We start from the raw sequence: 15,836 nt of genomic DNA on the forward strand, positions 1-15,836 counted from the left end.
GGAAATCCACGGCTGCACGCCCAATCTGGGGCCGGCTGAAAAGCTCAAATTTCATGCAGAATATTCCTCAGGGGCATGGCCAAACGCTGCAAAACTAACATCTATGATGAATTTGTATAAATTGAATGTCATGTAAAATTGCATATGGTATGGTATGTAAGATGTTTGTTTTGCAGCGTTTGGCCACGCCCCTGAGGAAGATTTCATGTGTGGACATAGCTGTGCATGAATGCTACTTTGTTTAAAGACACAGGACACATTTCGTTTGGACCTTTGTATTTTCCTGGACTACTATTGGAGATCATAATAGTAATTTCAAGTTTATGGAAGAATCGTATAATTTGCAATTGGTCATCCTACTGATTGGTTTATTTATATAAGAAATACGTATGGCCCTTTGGGCACTTATAATAGAGTTGTTTATTGGTTTGTAATTGTTGTTTCTTCCCATGAGGGTTCTCTTTAGTTTCATTGATTGTTAGGGCAGCGCGTTGTCCATGTGTCTGATTTTTCCCAAGTTATTGGACAAAGTGAATGGTCCCTTTATGGAGTGGTGGTGGTGATAACATGGGCAATTCTTTTCAAAAGGTGAAGATCATGGCTTCCATAAGGAGCTAAAATCATGGCTCGGCTCAAAGAAGTTCTGAGTTGAACTAAGGCCTGGCTCATGTGTTATTATTCGCTGCTGTGGCCATCAAAGCAGTGATCTGCCGTGCATAAAAGGATTTAATGCCGCTCAAACATGACAGTTGCAAACTTCTGAAAGGGGCCTGGATGGAAGTCTAGCAGGGTCCACTACTCTGGCTACCAGCAGTTCAGAGTCTCAGGAAAGAGGGTTTTACAACCCTGTCTCCAAGTGGCGATGCCACATATGGAAGCTTAGATCCTCTTGCTCTGTTTTGCATGACAACCCCCCTTCCCCCGGTTACATGAAGTTTGATGCGTATTGGTTATCCTTTGTCCAAGTGCTTTGTAGTCCACTTAGCAGCAGCTGAGATCTTTCTACATCAGTTCCTTTTAGCTGGAGTTGCTCAGAACTGAACATCTGGCACGCAATTCATGTTGCTCTTCCACGGAGCTCTGCAGAGAAACTGTCTTACACGGAATCATACCATTGATCTACCTCAGCACTATCTTTGCAGGTAGACAAGAGGAGTTGATAAAAGATTGTGTATCTGGGAAAAGATAAAAGGGTACTTGCCGCTCTTTTAGAAGCGGCCTGTCTCTTTTAATCTCTTCCTTCCTTTCTCTCGTAGCAATGTGCAGCTGCTTCCAGTCATTCTAAAACCTACACATGCAATCATTTTTGACAGAGCAACAGGAAAAGGAGATGTTATTTCTCAGTATTCTGTGGAGGTGCTTCAGTGATTCCCAGCTAGCTTGTCTGATAACTGGAAGGATCTTTGAAAGGTTCTGTAGATTATACTCAGGTTCTAAAGGTTCTAAAGATTATACTCATTTGATAGAATGGGGCTACTTGCCGAAGGAAGCGAAATTCAGATAAGCGATTAAAGTGCAATCCTGAGCAGAGTTTTGCTCTTCCAATCCATTGATTTAGGACAGTGTAGCTCTGTTAAGGTTTGCACTGTCATACTGCAATCCTATGCCCCTTTCTGCATGAAATGCAGATTATCATAAACTATGTCAGAGTTCAAAGCGGGCACTCCTGTTCCTAGGGGAAGGAAGTTATTCCTACTGGAACTATTTATTGTGTCTTTCTGCATTTATCAGCAGTGCGTTTGACAGCAGTTTGCTTTTAGGTAATAGACAGCTGCTGTCTTTTATGTAAAGGCCTGAGCGGGAGTTAGACCAAAAGTACCACCTAGGACAAGGTAGGTGTTTTGTGGTTTAATTTCACTCGTTCACGTTTTGCCTTGGATTCTCCAGACATTTATTTAAAACAACTAGTTGGTTATGCCCAACAGTGTCTCAAGCTGTAATCCTAAAAACCTGCTGAGTAGACCTGCTGAGGCTTTTTCCCTCCGTGTATCTGTGCTGTTATCATAACACAATGCCACACAATTTACACTCTTTCAAATCAGGGTGTGTTCCATCCACTGAATTTTGCCGGCTTATGGAAATGGAGTTAATCTTCTAGCAGGTCAATCCACGGCAGTATTTAGTCTTACTCTTGCTCTGCCAACTGTCTGACTAACAGTTTCTCTGTATAAGCCAGAATTGACTAAAGCTCTCTTCATAGGCTGTTCATGTTTCTGGTTCTGATCATTGTACAGGGATATACGAATACACCCTTTTAAATTTCTTTTGTTCTCCTGTTTTGTCATTGTGACAGTTTTATGGCTGTCATTTCCAGTTTGTTTCTTCCATGCCCTTTTTATGTTTGTACACCACTTCTATGTGATCTATGCAAAATGAACTGTGAAAAGAATGTTTATGAAGGAACAGAAAATGGTGCTAAAAATACCCGTAAATTCAATTTGCTCAGGGGAAAAGCTAAACTGAAATAGGGATTTTGGCGCCGAAATTCAGTAGCATTCTTTGGTCAGTCCTGGGAAGATTCCCACAGACATAAATGAGCTTCTCTAGATTTCATCACGAGTCCCCTTCTGAAGATCTGCCAGCTGTCATGTGAGGACACATTCCAAAGATCTCTGTCAGTCTGTAAAAGACAAACTGCACACAGCTATAGAGTCCATTCAGATTGGGATCACCTGAAGAAGGGACAGGGGATTTTTGTATATGGTTAATTGTTTGCTTTTTGGACTGCACAGCTATTTTTCTGACTACAAGTTTCCTTGTTTAATGTATGTAACTGCTCTGCATATGATATGTATACATTTATTACAATCTTGGTATCTATTTTGGTTCATTTCATTTATTTTTTGTGTTGCTCACAGTGATTAATAATATTTATTTACACAATCTTCAGGACTTTTTTGCTTCATTTTTGCTTCATTTTGTTACCTCTGGTACTGAGTACCTTCTGTCCTTGGTTTTTCAGAGTCGTTCTTCCCTTTCCCCTTTTTTGGGACAGGGGATTCCACCACTCGGTTCCACCCTGCATCCCTGCTTGGTTTCACTGTTAAAACCAGGCTCCCCTTGGTGTTATCTGTGTTTTAAAATAAAAATGTTAAGAACATTTTCCCCTTTAAAATGCTGCCAGCGGAGTGAAGGGTCTGTTTCTGCTTAGCAAAAACTGAGCGGGAGTGGGAAGATTAAATCCCTTCCTTGCTTAGCCCTGAACCAAATTAGATGGTGATCCATGATCTTTGTCACATGAACACAACGTTGAGTCAGATCACTGGGTCTATCAAGGTTAGAGTTGTTTACTGTGGTCACTTGGTCTCAGCCGAGGTCATTGCCGTTCTGAACCCTTTCAGCAGGAGGTGCCGGGATTGGACCTCAGATTTTCTGCATACCAAGCATATGCTCAAACACTGATCCACGGCCCCTTCTCAACCATTCCCAAATTGGCTCCTTCCGTCATGGCTGTTTGTGCCCTAATTCTTCTGAACCCTGTCCTGATTTTACTATCTGGTTCCAAAAGCAGAACATGGAGTGATTCTGCACATATCAGATAATGCACTTCCAATCCTCTTTATAGATCATTTGGAACAGATTTTTTCATGTGCGGAACAAAAAATCCACCCCAAAGTATTGATAAAGTGCATTGAAAGTGCATTATCCAACGTGTGCGGAATCAGCCATGGTCTAGCTGTCCAGTAGGGGGACAGAATAGAGGGGTCAAGTAACAACCTAAAAATATATATTAGTAAGTATTTATTAAAGATATAATGGGTGCCATTCTATCTTTACTGCAGATTGATGTGACACACCCTTATACATTGGAAACCAAGCGTCAAAGAGCACCGTGTGAATGACGTCCTGGGTCTACTGCAATATTTGTATTTTATCACACAATACTAGAGCTCTAGATAAAACACCAGGAGCATTTCATGGACTGGTTTCTATAAGTGTGGGTGTGTTTGATTATTAATTGTTTACAACTGACTACTGAGGAAGGCCTTAGGGCCGAAACGTGTCTGGTTGTTTTTTGTTTTTACTGTACCTTGGTCTATTTGTGTTGGTCATTGCACTGTACCATCATCTGTACCTTGAGATGTTTTAGCAAGTTTTAGTATATACACGTAGCCTGCCATTCAGGCCTTACATTTTAAACTTGCTTTTAATCTATACTTGTGCACATCTATAATCTATAATAAAGACTTTCTAATATATATTTTTAGGTTGTTACTTGACCCCTCTATTCTGTTCCCCTGCTTGTTTGGGTTGAGTTGGTGGGGACCTTCCCCCACACCCCCTTTTTTCTTCTTTGTTCTAGCTGTCCAGTAAACATTCCGTCACTACTAGGTTGCTGAATCTTCCTGAAGCAACAGCCCAGACATGGATGTAGGACGCTACGGAATGTTTCAGGTGCATATTTTAGGCTGAAAGACCTAAAAGCTTTTCCATCTCCAGTTCACCTCCCTCATCATGTGCAATCACAAGTTCTGTGATGTAGTGGTTATGTGGCTGGCCTCTGAGCCAGCACTCTGCTTGATTGACTCCCATTACTGCCATGAACTCTGCAGGTGGCCTTGGGTAAGCCACTCCCCTCAACCTCAGCTATATTGTGGGGCTAATAACAACACTGACTTTGTTAACCACTCTTGAGTGTGGCACTAATCACATGGTTATTATTATTATTCTCAGCATGAAGGCCACTGACACAAAGATGTTTGGGGAGGGAACATCTTTTGCCTCTGGACTTTAAGAATATGCAAAATCTTTGATCTCGTGCTTGATTGCAATCTGCCAGGGAGCTGTAATAGTTTGCATATTTCCTCTATTTTAAACAAAACCTGGCATGGCCCAACATACATAGAACCCAATTTAAGAGATGCGTTAAAGCATAAAACTCTACAGAGAACAGAATTTTGGGTCCAATTTCATCAAAACTCAACAGCAAATACATAATGCATCCAATTTCTAAAATTTAACTTCTCGTATCATGTAAACATTTTATCGTGGTGCAGAAATTGAATAGTTGCAATTAAAATAGAAAGCCAGAAAGGTGGCATTAGCTGAGCAGTCCCTAACATTTTGGCTCAATTTACAAAACAGACACGCATTCGTCAGTCAAGTTACCAAACTACACTGACCACATACCACGACGTGAAGCACGAACGGAGGATGAGGCACACAACACCAAAGTGTTTTACGATACAACAAATGTGGAAAAGCCAGTCGCGGCAAGAGTCAACTGGTCCATGTACCTTGCTGCTAGTACCATCTGGAGTTTCACTGTATTGTGTAATATTATTATTATTTCTTCTTTTTTGCAAGTTTACAAACTTTGGTTGATGAGGCAGTTCAGCGTGCAAGACAACACCGCAATGGGTACAGCAGCAGCAGTTGAATGATTGGTCCAGGGTGTGCAAACAGCTTCACGAAGTTGTCTCGTCTTCGTGCACGTCAGGGAGATCTGGATCCTTTATCGCTTCTCGACTTCCTTGCTTTCTACATGAACCAGTCAGAGGGGGAAAAAAACAGAAAATGTAATTCATGCAAACAGTAAACCAACTAGGAGGCTGCTTATAGGAACACTGGAGGAAATGAAATTCAGGTGGAGTTTACCCACAGTGAGTCTTTTAAGCTTGAGATGCACCTCTTCCTTTGAGGGAGGCAAAGTTATTTATTTCCACCTGAACCACCTGCAGTATCTGACCCTATTTTTCAGCAGGGTGCTTAACAACAGTTTTGCAGCACTGACTAGAAAAACGTTTGCTGCTTTCAGGCAGTAGCCAGTTGTTGCTTAAAAGACACAAGAGGAGCTAGGCTCAAAAGACAATAGAATAATGGTTTGTCTGTAGGGCACAAACAGCTTAATTTCCTATTCCGTCACACGCCTTTCGTTCTAAATCTGAAATGAAATTTGGGGGAAATGCTTTAAAGAAATTCTTTGTACTTCACTTTACTTGCAGGTTTTAAAATTTACATTCTCTTCATTTGCATATCTCCAATTACAGATGCCTGAGTTTAAAAGCTTTGGCAAGTGAACTTTTATCTAACCTTTTTGTCTTATAGCTCCTTATTAACAAGACTTAGAATTTTTTGAAGTCCTTCAAAATCTGATTCTAATTGGAAGCTTCATACACAGCAGCAGTTCCTCATTACGAAAGACAGTCCTTAATTTCTGGTTCCTGTTGGAGGTAAATTAAGGCCACCCTTTCCCTATAATTTTAAAGATATCGTTAAAATGTTGTTAGTCTGAGGAGCTGCTGCTGTCACCGTTCAAAGGTTGGCTCATTCTCTCATAATGTTTCTAGAGATTAAATCTCTGAGTAGGTCATGCATACCTCTCTCTAGCATGTATTAACATAAGTATGAGAATGCAAAGATAACATATGCCCTGATCTAGACAGTCTAGACAAGCCCAATCTTGTCAGATCTCAGAAGCAAAGCAGGGTCTGCCTTGGTTAGTAATTGGATGGGAGACCTCCGACAAAGACCAGGGTTGCAGAGGCAGGCAATGGCAAACCACCTCTGTTAGTCTCTTGCCTTGAAAACCCCAATAGGGGTCGCCATAACTCAGCTCTCATTTGATGGGACTTTCTACCCCCAAGGTAACATATAGAGCCTACTTTGCATTTCACAATAAAATATATGTTTGTACTGTTATAATGTGTTATAGAACAAGAATGTTTTCCTCATTTCTGCATCTCAGTGCCTTTCTGGCTTGTAAGTTAGTGGAGGAGAGGCTATTGTGGAGTGTATAAACTCAGCATTCAGCAGATGTCCAGCGAGGCAGGTCAGGATGAAAACGATTGACTGTCCCAGGTTTACCTGGTGAACTTCACAGCAAAGTGAGGATTTAAACCTAGGTATCCCCGATCCTGGTCTCCACCACACTGGCTTTCCCGTTTTTCTCCTTCCAAGAGGGGCCCAAAGTAACTTACACACAAACATGCCGTAAGCATAATTATGGAACTATCAAATAAAATAAAAAACAAACAACCAATCACAAGGCTACTTGCTAATGTAATCTCCCCTAAGAAAAAACCTCAATAGCTTGCCTGACCAAACCTCAGTTCTCCTATACAAAGCAATAACAGAAAGTTCTTCTGCGGGCTCTTCTAAAAGCCAGAAACAAAGATGTTCTCCTGACTGCCTCTAGTCACCCATTCCAGAGATAGTTTCAGGTGGCTAGCCATGTTGGTCTGCAGTAGAAAGATTTGAGTCCAGTAGCACCTTAAAGATCAACAAGAGTTTCCGGATATAAGCTTTCAAGAGTTAAAGCTGCCTTCATCAGATATGTATCTGACAAAGGGAGCTTTGACTCTCGGAAGTTTATATTCGGAAAATCTTGTTGGTCTTTAAGGTGCTACTGGACTCGAATCTTGCCATTCCAGAGAGTGCACCAACGACTGGGGGAAAAATTGAGCTGCTATTGGGTGATATTGGGTGGTATTGGATTCTCAATAAAAATGTAACTGTCCATGGGTATGTTCAAGAAAACAAGATCCTTCAGATATGTGGCTCCTGGGCTAAGAATTGTTTTAAGGGTAAGAACCAGCACCTTGAATTTGATGCTGAAAGAGCAGGCATAAAGCTTCTGTTAAAAAAAGTTGTATTTTGCACTAATGAACGTTTCTGGGTTGTCTTTCTGTGCAGCCCTATGTAGAGTGCAATGCAGTAATCTCATCTCTGAGGCTCCCACAGCATAGATCAAAAAAGCCACATGAGTTAAGTTTAGAAGGCAAGATAATCAATATATAAGACTGTTAAATGGGGAAAAGACTCTTTTTTTTTTTAGCATGACGCCAACTGGGTTATCTAACAGCAAGGAACAAGCCAAAAGCACCTCCTAGATTCTTCGTCAAGAGTCCAGTAGCACCTTTAAGACTAACCAACTTTATTGTAGCATAAGTTTACGAGCACCACCGCTCTCTTCGTCAGACGCATGCATCTATTTTGTAACTACAGACTAACATGGCTAACTCCTCAGGGCTCTAGATTCTTGACATCATCTGCCAACACGAAACTAACCCCATCTAGGTAGACAGAGCAATTTCATCTACAGCTTCAGCTTTCATAAGCTTCACCTCCATCCTGTATGGAAGGCCTGGACCACCTGTTGCCACCATCTTGTTTGGGTCTCTTCGTTGCCCGGATGAGAGACCTCCTGCCTTGAGTACCATGATGGAAGAAAGGTTGGGATATGAATGTAGTAAGTGTTTCATCCCCCCCCCCCCCATATATCCCATCACAGTTTCAACAAGAAATCGGTCTTTCACAATTGGCAGCAGATTACTCCAGCTGCCTAGGAGCAATCAGAGGAACACGGACACAGTCGGCACCTGATACAAATTAATTAGGGGTCTGCCACTGGCCTCTGTCAATGACTGATTTGCCACGAACAGAAACATGTTAGCAGACCGAATGCAGGCTGGCCTCTGGAGGGGATAATGGCAAGAACAAGCCGGAAGATGAGCCCAGTACCACCTTCTACATACATCCCAGAGGCTTGCCCAACTGCTGTCGGCCATTGCACCCCTGCAAGACGACCAGGCTGATACCCACCTGGGTTCCTTGTCTCTGTGGAGAAAACCAATGCAGTGTTGCAAAGGAGCCCAACGCGGCGGAGGGAAATAAAATATCTATGGAGTTGCAGTATGGGCCAGTTGGAGGTTTTATGGATCGTTGGGCACAGGGGATCCGCTCAATGCAGCTCTTTTCCTTAACTGTGGCTCCCCCTGATTCCCCCCTCCCATTACAGGTATTTTGAAGGGGAGTTGTTTGTGACTTTCTCACACCTCGTTTAGGTCTCTCAAAGGAGTAAAAAAAGTGACACTGCAGTGGTGTGGGGGCCTCTGGTCAATACCGAGTAGGGTTTGCAGGTGTCTGCTGGTGGGAGGCTATCTCTCAGTTGTTTGCCCCATTGCCCACGGGAGTTTGCAAGCTGTCTGGTGATCGCCCGCCACCAGCAGGCAACCCGGACAGGTGACATCACTTCCTGAAGTGATGCTTCATAGGGGAGTGCTCCTCCAAACGTAACAAGCTTCAAAGGCCGGCCAATTCCATGGTTGCCTAGACTGGTATGACTACATCGCTGACTCTCTAAAATCTGCTCCTGAATCCCAGCGTTAAATCAATTAACTACCATATTAGCTGTCTTGAGTCCTATATACCTAAGAGATGCTGGAGAGTTGGAACAGGGCTGCCAACTTTGACCTGAGGAATTCCTGGAGATTTTGGGGCGGGGGGAGGTTGCCGTAAAGTCCACCCTCCAAAGTGGCTGTTTCCTCTAGGGCAGTGTTTCCCAACTGGGGTTCTGCGGGATATTGCTAAGGGTTCCGTGAGATATCATGGAATAAATAAAAATTTTGAAGTACCGCAAAATTTTTTTCCCAAATATCCCTCAAAATATCATGGTTATTAAGGCTGCTTTAATTGTTATATTATCTCTGTGTTTTGTATTGTTACAGAGACAATAGAAAAAATAATTTAACAATAATTGAATTGCTCACCCCATCATCAACTTTTTCTGGCCTGTAAAAGTTTTCATATGCAGGGGGGTTGCTTGGGATTTGAAAAATTAATCTGGGGGGGTGGGGGGGGGAAGGTTGGGAAACCCTGCCCTAGGGGAACTGATCTCTGTAGTCTGGAGACTAGTAGTAATTCCATTTAGAAGTTGGTATCCCTAAATTGGAAGCAAAATCAAAAAGAGTCCAGTAGCACCTTTAAGACTAACCAATTTTACTGTAGCATAAGCTTTCGAGAATCAAGTTCTCTTCGTCAGATGCATGGTACAGAGACTGGCTAAACTGGAAGCATGCCCATCTGGGCTGAACTGTACATGATCTTTGGGGAATCTGTGATTGAATCTCCCACCATGCAAGTTAGCTACAAAACGTAGCTGCTGGGGTGGGGCGGGGCTGATGCTGATCAGGGGAAAGGACGAACTCTTCACTCCGTGGCACTGTTTCCCCTGCGTCAAGTAGGAAAAAGAAGACTGGTATACTAAGGGGAACTACCTTCATCCTGTGGGGCCAGAAAGCTGGTTGGGGACCAGTTTCAATGGGGGGAATGGTGCAGGAGGGACCGATAAAAGTTCCCTTCTCCAGCACTGTGGCCTTGGTTTAGATTAGTCCCCCTCCCAGTTTCTTTTTGCAGCTAGATCCCATATTGAGAGGTCTCATGGGGGATCCACTATCATCATGTGAAATTTGGCCCACAAATTGTTTTCTGGGACTTTCCAAGACATCGTTCATCAAGGACTGTTGACTTTTAGTCAATTACGGGATCTGCTCAAATAACTGTTTCTGGCCCATAGCTCTGACATTCTCGCCGGCATGCTCCCAAGAAACCCACAACACGCAAATAAACAAACAAACAAAATAATCAAAAGAATTTAAAGAAGGAGGAAGGAAGAACAAAACAAGAACATGACCCCCAAGATGTCTCACAGCTGAAATATCAAGCACCACACAGCGGTATCTATTGCAACAAACCCACAGTTCTAGGGAGCTGAGAAAAGAAGGTGTTCTCACTAAAACGCACACACTGCAAATACAGGTGGGAGAATGTACCAACTCCACTGCACTTGGGAGACACACAAGACACCGAGTTACCTTAAAGACGGATGCAAATATATAGATGAGGTTAAGCGAAAACCATGCCTAGAGGCAGAGAACAAATAAAAAAGGAAAGGGGAAAAAAACACTGGTAATGAAATTGCACGAATGAAATGGAATGTCAGCATTTTACAGAGCCATGGCAATAAAAATAGGAGGGAGGGAGGAGGGAAAGACTCCAGAATGAAGAGAGAAATGGCCCATTGTGAGGCTGGGCTCTAGTTTGCCTTTTCATAATTTCAGCTGATGTGTGGCCAAGTTGCTAATTGAGCAGATTTGCAAAAATATGTGGGTTTCAAAAAGGAGAACTTCTGTCCAGGGCTGGTTCCTGTATTCTGTTGTCCCATGCAAGTCCCACAGTCATCTGTTCTAGGCTCCCGCCACCTTGTATGTCTTCTCCTGTACCATTGACAGATGGGTGCTACTGCACCCCTGTGGAATATCAGTCCTTTCCTCATTATTCTAGCCCAAGCAGTCACTTATGTGGGCTTGGCCAAAGAAACAGCCCTGGATCTGTATCCCACTTCGAAAGAGGACAGCTACAAATTGTCTTGCCCTTTTCATATTCATGCCCTTTAGGATTTGGTACTGGGTGTGAAAAACACGAACTTGGGTGTCCAAAAGTCTTAACGAGAAAAGGAGAAAAAACATTAATCTTGACAAGAGCAATTCAGAGCAGGAAAAAAAATAAATAAAACCCTCCAATTATTTTTCCCCAAGCAGCCTAATTAAACAAATCGAATGTGAAATGGGAAAGGATTTCTAATTGCCGTTTTTTGGGCTTAATTTTCTTCCAGAGGAACATGAAAGCCATTATCCTTCTTGCAAGTGGAAATCAACGCAACATTACAATAGCTAATTTGCTGTGCATCAGAGGCTGCCCAACCAAAGCTCCAGGAAAGCAGGGTGGTGGAAGTGTGGGTGTAGCTGGAGAGTATTTTTATTTTTTTAAAACTTGGTATCACAAGCATCATAAGAATACTCCTTTTTTCTTAGTGAAATGAGACAAAGACTGCAGGATTTCTTATCTGGTTGGAATATTTACACTGCACCCAAAACGTAATTACACAGCCACATGGTTTCTATGATCTTTGCTCACCCTGAAGGACTTCCATCCTCTTCAATAATTCCATACTTCTTCCCCGCTTCTTGCTATATAAATATTAAACTACCTGAAAATACCTGTGTTGGTTCCCCCTATCTCCTTTCATATTCTTGACTTCACTGGTCATGAAGGGTAGCTGTGTTACAGGGTTGCCAACTCCAGGCTGGACATTCCTGGTGATTTGGGGTGGAAACTAGGGACATTCGGATTTAGGGCAGGGAGAGTTCAGCAGGGATTTAAAGTCATATGGTCTACCCTCCAAAGCAACCATTTTCTCCAGGGAAACTAATTTCTGTAGTCTGGAGATGAGTTGCAATTCCAGGAGATCTCCAGGTCCCATCTGGAGGCTGGCACTGTGTTAAGACTGTTATAGCAAAAATAAACAGGATTCTTGCGGCAGCTTAAAGAGGAATTTTAAAATCTTTTTTTGTTAAATGTTCTTTACAAAAAAAAAAAACCCAAAGCAAACTATAACAAACTTCCATAGAGATCCACTGGTTCATTGATGGTTCTTTTCTCACCCATTCCTGCAATATCTCCCTCTGTTACATCTAAGTTGCTCCTTGCATCAAACAAAACAAGCACTCAGAAATTATACAAGCCAGGCACCATAAGACGTCACACTTAGGGTGTACCTACATCAATAAGTCTCCTGGAGCTGACATCGATCTCTCTTCTCGTCTCGCTTGAGCCTCATAGGGGTTGCCAAAGGATCGTTTCCTCAGCATGGCTTTCACTAAAATCTTTAAAGAATGAAATTAAAGAAAACCCAAAGAATTAGAAGCAGATTGTCAGAGAGAAAAGTGACATATTTCTGTGCTTTTTTGGGGGGGAACATTAGCTGTTTTTCAGGTACAATGATTGGGGCTGATCAGATTTCTCCCATTCTGTGGGTTGCATCCAACTCTTGTGTTCTGCCGATATAAGGCACTTCTGCCAGCGGTACAGAACAGTACTGGTTCCCTAGGCAGCATGATGAGTTGCTTACAATTCAGTTCCTAAGGGACGAGGGCCTTTTAAGCATCGCAGACTGGAGAGAGAAGTGTGGGTAAAACTGCCCCTTTGGATCCAAGCTTCCAGAACTGAATTCCAGTTTTACTCGGTGAATTTCTAAAATTAATTCTGGAATTGTATCCTGCACAGGTCATCATAAGGTTGGATCAAGGTTAGATTTTCCATCAGCAGAACGGAACTTCTTGCATTCACCCTCTCACTGCAGCCCATGGATTTCCATAAAACGCTGATCCTGGGGGACAGGGACAACGTGATGGGGCAGGAAGAGTGGAATTTGCCAATTTAGTCTTGATCCAACCCTCTTGACCTCTATTAAGTTGCAGCCTGTGCTGCTCTTCCCACAAGGTCTTCCTTCAACATTCAACAAAGACTTTTCTCCATCAGCAAGAAGCCCTTCTACATTGGAAAAAGTCATTGCGGAAAGTTTCCCTTGAAGGAAAATTTTGCAGAAGAGAGTCACAGAATTCAAGTTAGAAGAAGGAAGTCATAATAATAAAAAATAATAATAACATTCGATTTATATATTGCCCTTCAGGACAACATAACGCCCACTCAGAGCAGTTTACAAAGTATGTTATAATTATCCCCACGACAATCATCCTGTGAGGTGGGTGGGGCTGAGAGAGCTCTGACTGACCCAAGTACACCCAGCTGGCTTAAAACAGAGGAGTGGGGAATCAAACCCGGCTCTCCAGTTTAGAGTCCCATCACTCTTAACCACTACATTGAGAGCCAGTTTGGTGTAGTGGTTAAGAGCGCGGGACTCTAATCTGGAGAACCAGGTTTGATTCCCCACTTCTCCACTTGAAGCCAGTTGGGTGACCCTGGGTCAGTCACAGTTCTCTCAGAGCTCTCTTAGCCCCACCCACCTCACAGGGTGATTATTGTTGAGGGAATAATAATAACATACTTTGTAAACCACTCTGAGTGGGCGTTAAGTTGTCCTGAAGGGCGGTATATTAATCGAATGTTGTTGTTATTACTACTACTACCACACCAAACTGGCTCTAATCCACAGCGTTCAGTTCCTTTCTTCTATCTGCATCCCCCTAACTCTGTTCAATTGTATCAAGATTACTATATCGCATATCAGGAAACCATTGCGCACACGCAAAATATCTCCATGCAATCATATATGTGACTCCAATCATAGAAAACTGTCTGGCCAGAGAGGCTTTTCTACAGGAACATGCATGATCAGAGATCATGCTAGGTGAGTGTGACTCCTGGTATATTCCAAAGTGGCTTCGGAGAAAGAGCAGTCCAACTGCCCATGGAGACAAAAACCTCTGGTGCAGCTCCAGCCATCACGCTTCCAAGAAACTAGCAGCAGTACGTACCACAGCAGGCAAACTAGGAATTGTCTTCACAGAGTTCTTGACTTCTTCTTCCGTTACCTCCACGACAGTGCAATGATCTTCCTCTAGAGGTAGAAGATCTTCTCCGAACTTGGTCACCCAAGGATGTAACTGAGTGGGAAACAACCAAATTAGATGGAGCCCTTGGCGGCACTGTTTCTTTTTTAAAAAACACCTTTTAAAGGAATTTATGAACGGAATGTGTTTGTTACAAGAAGATGATGGGGAAAGAGGGAGACTCCTTGTCCTTCTTCCATGGCTCATATCCCTTCACCCCCAATTTGATAAGATGGAGGTACAAACATAAGATTTCTTACGCTTACACTCCTTGCTCACACTCCTTGCACTAGCTCATAGTTTCAAAGTGGCAGATCAATACAGAAAACAAGACACAGTACAAGCAATTAATCAGTAATAACAATGAGCATCATAAGGTGAGAGAAAGGGATGGTGGTGGTGAAGAATAACATTTAACTCCACAGTTGTAATTTAGCAAACAGATTAATTCCTATAACGTCCATGCTCGTTGCAACTGGAAATTGACTTATTTCCTTTTCAGTCTCTTCAACCATGGATTGGTTGGATTGTGAATAAAACAGAAACAGAACGTGTCCATAAAACAATAAATATAAAGTCATTTAAAACCGTATGCAAGAAATCTAGCAACAGCTTCCAGCCAGCCCACATCATTTGAAAACAACAGTTTCAGAATAATATAATTAGTAGAGCACTGAACATCAGAGCTGACAAGAGATCCCAATATATCATGCTTAGCTTCAATAAACAAAGGACAGTGTAACAGCACATGTGCGATGCACAAGAGCAATTTCTTTCAATCCAGGGAATACTAGAAATGGAATTGGCTGCAAACAGTCTAATGTCCACAACAACATTATAAAATAGGCAGTGATCAATGAACACGAAACGAAGGGCATTTGCATTGCTTGGCACAGCGTGAATTTGACTACATACCGGGATCAAACACCTATAAATGCCTCTTGCTTGCATTCATCTACTCATTTAAGCTATTCTTCCACTTTGGATATGTCCACTTCCTCATAAAAACAGTGCTATAATATTATGCTGGGCAGCCTTGTAGTTATGTTCCTTCCTACTTGTTAAAATCAACTTGAGGCTTTGTTTCACAATCCTTCAGAGAGAGTCCAGACTGCCATCCGCTAGGAGCGGGGTCTTTTATGTGCTTGCCCCCTCACTATAGAATGCTTTTCACCTGGAAGCTCATTTGGCTGGGCCACTCAACTCTTTGAAGCGTTTTTTTTTTGGTCAGGCTTTTAAAACATTAATATTTTTGTTAGCAGAATGTCTGGATCGGGTTTAACTCTCCTATGGTTGCTTATGGCTCTTAATCTGGTTTTTGAGGATGATTTATTCTCTGTTTTACTCTCATTGTTTGATATTTGGTGTATTTTTACTGATTTAAGTGACAATTTTGTCATCCTATAAAAGGCTCTAAGTATTTGTACAGAAAAAACAGTGGCTCAGATCAGATCTGCTGGAATTTTTCCATGGACGGAAAGATTTCTGCTTGTGAAGCACAACTTTCTTGCCTTGCCCTTCCTGCAGCAACTGAAAATGCCCCCTGAAATCTTGTTCCCCGGAGGGAACTCTTAGGAACAGCACTGGGGGGGGGGGCGCGGGGGTGAAGCATCTTGGGAAGCCAGAGGAGGGGTCAGGTGGAAAAGATGAGCTCTACAAGCAGCAATCTTTCTGCTCACTGACGGGAAAATTCTGGTGGATCTA

General features: G+C 42.5%; 1 protein-coding gene across 3 annotated transcripts in view; it reads right to left on the bottom strand.

The window, feature by feature from the left end:
* Window positions 1-457: 457 nt before the first annotated feature.
* CAMKK1 (calcium/calmodulin dependent protein kinase kinase 1) overlaps window positions 458-15,836 on the bottom strand; it is a 145,957-nt gene continuing 130,578 nt past the window's right edge. For 2 of the 3 annotated variants that reach the window (XR_008598397.1, XR_008598398.1), the window contains 4 exons: window positions 14,058-14,186; window positions 12,343-12,446; window positions 8,011-8,150; window positions 5,411-5,481 (listed from right to left, as the gene is read on the bottom strand). Coding sequence is in view for 1 of the 3 variants with exons in the window: in XM_055001185.1 (XP_054857160.1) it covers window positions 5,409-5,481; window positions 12,343-12,446; window positions 14,058-14,186 (306 nt within the window). In the remaining 2 variants the exon portion in view is untranslated. Of the gene's footprint in view, window positions 5,482-8,010; window positions 8,151-12,342; window positions 12,447-14,057; window positions 14,187-15,836 lie in introns of all 3 variants that reach the window. The other variant, XM_055001185.1, reaches the window with a different exon arrangement.

This window comes from Eublepharis macularius, chromosome 17 (genome assembly GCF_028583425.1).
Source record: "Eublepharis macularius isolate TG4126 chromosome 17, MPM_Emac_v1.0, whole genome shotgun sequence".
Taxonomy (NCBI): domain Eukaryota; kingdom Metazoa; phylum Chordata; class Lepidosauria; order Squamata; family Eublepharidae; genus Eublepharis; species Eublepharis macularius.